A 6,000-nucleotide genomic window follows, 5' to 3' on the forward strand; every position below is an offset into this window, starting at 1 on the left:
CCAGGAGTCATGACTAGGATAACATAATCACCATTTGTAACCATTTTACCCTTCGAAATTGTTACCATTTTATGCATAAAATAACTAATGTATTTCTACAAATAATGGTTAATTTTTAAATTTAAGAAATATGTAATAAATTGTGTCGGAATCATTAAAAAATAAATTCTGTTAAATCTCTGATGATATTATCAGAAAAATCTGCATCTATCATAATATAAATTATATTATTATTGCAATCTGAAATTCCTGGTGATATACGTTTCGTATTTGCAGAACGGTCGTTTTGGAAAATGAACTCATACAAGCTTTGGAAAACATTAAAACATTTTTTTTTCAAAAACATATAATAATAGGCCATACGATATATTATGTATCTATATATTATAAAATATATATATATATATAAATATATATATATATATAAATATATATATAACTATAGAAAAAGAGAATGCGTATATAATATACAATAGTACAAATGGCTAGAGAAAACGCACGGGAAAAGTCATTTAAAATAATTTTTCTCCGTCCGTAATTTCCCCAGTGCATAGAAATTACCGTCCGGGATTTTTGTTCCTCTTCCACTATATAATTTACCTATACTTTTGTACTGCACGTACATATACCCATGTATACATATAATATATATATATATCTTTCTTGCCACTTTCATTCAGCTGACACCACATAATAATCGATTTATAACAGTTTCTTGTTGGGCTTATGCATCTCTCTCTCTCTTTTTCGCTCTCAACGTATAGTATATATAATGTACACACAGTACACACCTATAGTGTATATATATATATAAATAAATATTCCCCCTGCGCCTTTGCGCCACTACTTCTCCACGTCCACCCCACCGTCATTCAATCCCTCGGCCATCGCTCCCGCAGCAGTTTGGCCGACCTATTTTACGACTCCGACGGGCAATTCCTCCGAGGGATGCTGCCGCCGCCGCCGCCGCGGATTATCTTCCTCTCGGCCGCGGCGGTAGCGTGTCCAAAAACCTGAGCGGCAATAAAAAACGGTTAGTGCGAGACACGACCGAGAAAACCGTTCTGTAATGCGTTCCAGGTGCTCGAATACATTGCGCACAAACACGTATATTCTGCAAGCGTGTACAAGTATTTTATACTATGATGTAAGTATATTGGTTGGTATAACAGCACATACGGATATGTGTATGCAGCACGTAGAAGTGGGCTTAGGAATTTTCAATGAAGGGCAGGCATATTTAGTTTATAGATCCGTAAAAGCAAGGTAGAGTTATGTTGAGAAAAAAAAGGTGGATAGCTAAAATATAAATCATTATAATATTCTATATTTTCAGTACAGCAAGTATTATTCGGAATTTATAAATATTTATTTCACACGATTTGTTTGATTTAGAGGTAAGTTAAATTTAACTTATTCAAATTCCCGACGTTTAAAAATAATGCAAACGCAGTCCGCAGTGACGTGACACATACAAATAAAATATTATATATAGTTTATTATACACATGCGCCAGGGAGTATTTAGGTCTATATTTTCGCTTTTAAAATTTATTATTATTATACTTTCTCGTTCATCTACGATAATATCATCGGAGTATTATACATTATCGTCATCGTCATCTGTAGTGGATTTCGTTTTTTTTCCTCGAAAACGCTTTAGCACGCACGGTGTATTGTAATATAATAATATAATAACGCTGTATAATATTGCAGGTATGCCATACATGTTTTTTGCGCCCCCAAAAATCTAAGTATATATTATCCATAGGTATATATAATGCATATGGATTTGCATAATATATCACAGTTATTAATTTTATATAATATATATGATTATCGCCATCGCTGGGATTTGGTCTTCATTCGGGTTGTAGATAGGTTAACCCAACCATATATTAATATTAAATATATATATATATATACACTATACGTACTACCTATATGCTTACGCATGCATTAGATTATGTATATGCACACACATAATACATTATAACTTCGAGAAAAAAAACTCTCCAGTCTCCGATCATTTTGGGGCAGTATTACCGAATCAAATAACTGAGCACTGTTTCTTGTTTAATATATTTAACAGGTTTTTCGTGTGCTCTGTTCAAATTTGGTAACCATTTTTAATTTTAATGTTATGAGAATACTTTTTTACGAAAAGTTTGTACATGTTATACATATTGTTAGTTTACTCCAGAAGTAATATCGAAAAATCGAACTGCAAAGAACAAGCATTGACGGTGAACAATTATTTAAAACTAAAACCATGAATACTTTCGTGACGCGTTTGACATCAACATCGCACATTACTTTTTAAATAAAGTTGTATACGGGCACAGCGAATAACCTGAGTGTAAGAGATTACAAATGGGGAGTTTTATCTTACTATCGTTTAATGTTTAGGCTTAAGTTTAAACATCTATATATTATTACTTATTAGAATCTACTAAGTTAGATAAAGTTTTTTTAAAGTAAATAATTTCTCTTTTATCTATCCATCAAATAAGTTAACTACAAACTTACCGGTCCAAATTGTTCAAAGTAGTTTTTGACGTCTTCTAATGTTGTTGGCGCCGACAAACCACCGACAAAGATTTTTTTCGTTCGAGTCACCATCTGAAATTTATTATATGATATTAAATACGATTTTATATACGATAGGTAAAATTATAAATTACAATACATTTTTTTTTTTCTTTGTAATTTAACCTATAATATAGTTTTTATATAAACATTTTAAATATTATTCTCCCAAAAATAATTTAATTACGTAAATATATCATAATTTATAGCTTCTAAAAACAAATAGATAAGTTATCAAATATAATATTTTAGGTATATTTTTTAAAAATAATATAAAGGTAAATATATTTTATTTAGGATTAAAATTAAGTCATAATAGAGGTTAGGTTAGACCTGAATAAATTGTTAAACTTAGTGGAAAAACCATTAAGGATATAATACTACGATGAATATACTGTAAGTGTATTAGTCTAACACTAAACATAAACAGGATTCCATATTTTATATTAGATATATTGAATTAAAACTTGAAGAGAGAACTAAACTCGCTATGTGTGTACAAAACAAATTATAAGTGGGCAGTGGCCTAAAGATATAAATTGACTAATGATACTTGGTATAAAAAGATACTTCAAAATGACCATCCATTCTGTGTTTTTGTGAAAAGTATAAAAAAAAGCAATTCGCATCAACTTTCTTGTTGATAAATCCTTTTTTTTTTATACGTCATACTAACATTGATGCACATAATTTACCATTACCTATTAATAACACTACTACGTTAAGTTGAACAAAATATAAAACCATTACGATATTATTATATTTTAATATTGTATGATGTGCATGTGAATATTGTGTTTAAATTATATTTTATCTCAAGAAAAATAAAATAAATACTTAAGCAATTCGTAATTCCTACGTATACTTGTGATTGAAAAATTATTACCTATTAGAAGGTACTCTAAGTTTTAAATATATATCATTTAAAACATACGCATAAATGATTATAAAGGCACGTTTAAGCAAGCATAATATAAAAAAAAATTTTATTTTATCGATTGATATTTTTTTTCCAAAGTGATAAACAAATATGTGTCATAATTACCACCGTAAAGGGTACTTTTATATAGTTTTGACAGCATTAAAAATCACGCCATTTCCAATTGGTCAAGTTTTTATCTCTATATAAGTGGATTTTAACGAGGCCGATCATTTATATTTCAAAAATGTAATCCAACCAAATCCTCTCAACCAAGTAGGTATAATATAATAATATCAAAAATGTTAAAAAAAAAAAAAAAAATTAAAAATTAAGCAACGAGATTTTGACCAACTTTATTATAATATAATATTCATTAGATTTCGAGAGTTTTTAAATCATTTCTCGAAAATACGATTCCGTTTAAATATTTTATAGAGCCATCCGAGAGGGACACGGTCATAAATAAATCTACGGCATTTAAAGCGCGCGTCCATCAGTATTTCAAAACAACAACACTCAGTATACCTATATCCATGTATTTATAAATATTATTATTATTATATAATATGCAGTATGTAATATGTATATTACATACCTAATAATAAAATAACATAGTTTATAATATGACGTTTCAATATAAAATAAAATTTAGTTTTTATAAACGTAGTATCCCACCTATTAGCTATAATATTATTATGTAGTTACATAACAGTTATACAATAACTGTTTACACGTGCAATAAATAATATAACACGATGTTATTAGACTTGTGGTCCAAATTATATATATTTAATATTTATATATAATATGCATAACTGCGTATCTGTGTGATTAATAATAAAAAGTAAAATGACACATAAAAAAACAATAAAAACAATAACAAATTACAGATATTATATTTTTATTATTATAACACAATAGACTCGTTGTAGAACATTAGATCAATGTACATTGTATCATAATATAAGCGGATATAATATTTTGTTCGAGTATGGAATAGCGATAATAATAATAATAATTAATCGGCATGCATATAATATAATATTATAATATATATTAACGCGAGAGAGGAATCTTGTATTATTATGGTCCCGTGATTACGCCCGTCGACCACAATATCGCTCGACGGTGGGTGATTCAGTAGCGTTGTTTAGTGGCGTGGCATGGGTAGAAGTGGAAGGGGACGCTACGTTTAGGTGGGTGGTGGTGGAGGATCGGCATGGGGTGTTGTGTAGTGAATGTTGGGTGGTGGGGGTGGAAAACATTTCGCATTTAAATCGGATATCCCGAAACGCTCTGGGTTCAGCCCTATGGACTGTATACGCTGGGCTCCAACCGGGAAACAAAACGGTTGTGGCGGAGCGGAAGGTGGATGTAACGGTGGATAGGGATCGGTGGACGGAGCGATAAATTATATCAAATTGTCCGGGGACCGAAAAAGGGGAAAAACAAAAATAAAAAACATATATTCGTCGTTTTCGCGGTGTGGTCCGTGCTGCTATCTGTGCGGAAAGTGATTTTACGCGGTAAAAACGGGTAAGAAATTATATTTGTTTCGAACAATAAAAAAAAAAAAAAAAGTAAAATAAAAATGTAAGTATGCATACGGCCGAACTCGTTACACTCAACTATACAGGCAAAGAGATTCATAAAAAGCATATATTTTTTGTCTTTAAAAAAAAAAAAAAAAACATCAGTCACCGACGCAGAACAAAATTACGCAAAAATTACGCGAAAACACGCGCGCTTGACTGTCTACCGAACGACGACAGACTTGCGACGCGATTGCATACCGTCGTCTTACCAATATCATAATATTCATAGTGTAATTTAAATATTGTCGTTGTCCATTACGTACCATGTTTTTAGGAGTCTGGTGGCAGACAGTGACCACGGACTGTTGGTGTTGTTGCTGGTGTTGGTGGTGGTGGTGTTGGTGATGAGTAGGATGGTGGTGAACCGGATGGTGATGGTGATGGTGTTGCGGCGGTGGTGGAGGAGGAGGAGGAGCTGCGTAGACGGCTACGGGGAAAAGGGGGGACCCACCGAACGGACAGGGTTCCGTGTTTACGTGGGTGTTGATAACTCGTGGGTAATGATAATGCTATAGCACGCTATAGGAGCGGCAGCGGTAGAGCAGCGTGTACAGCGGCCGTGTGTATTGCAGACTGCAGCAGCGGTACAGCGGCGACAGTATTGTTTGGTGTCGCGGCTTTCAAATGACGATTATTACAATGTTATAATAATGTGATATTATGTTATTGATGCTGCGGTCGGGTACGCGTTTTGACCCGTAGCACGTTCAAATCAATCGAAATATTGAAATAATGTTGCAAACAATGTAAAATATTACGAGTATGTCGAGTGGGAAGAAAAATGCCGGCAGGTTATTCGCGTCAAGAACGTGGCGTTTTGGTGCGACGCACCGCAGAACTGCGGCGGCGTGCGAGAGCGACGCGACGACGAACGATAACAACAACAGACTGACAG

The 6,000-nt window shown here is 32.7% G+C and overlaps 1 protein-coding gene across 3 annotated transcripts in view; it reads right to left on the reverse strand.

Moving 5' to 3' along the window:
- The window catches only part of LOC112604358 (RNA-binding protein Musashi homolog Rbp6-like), a gene marked incomplete at its 3' end in the record, with an annotated part of 335,083 nt that overhangs the window by 50,491 nt on the left and 278,592 nt on the right, over window positions 1-6,000 (reverse strand). For 2 of the 3 annotated variants that reach the window (XM_025353345.1, XM_025353344.1), the window contains 1 exon segment: window positions 2,529-2,621. In XM_025353345.1, coding sequence (XP_025209130.1) covers window positions 2,529-2,621 — 93 coding nt within the window. 3 annotated transcript variants of the gene reach the window in all.

The sequence above is a fragment of the Melanaphis sacchari genome, unplaced genomic scaffold (genome assembly GCF_002803265.2).
Source record: "Melanaphis sacchari strain LSU unplaced genomic scaffold, SCAv2.0 Contig11_pilon_pilon, whole genome shotgun sequence".
Taxonomy (NCBI): Eukaryota; Metazoa; Arthropoda; class Insecta; order Hemiptera; family Aphididae; genus Melanaphis; species Melanaphis sacchari.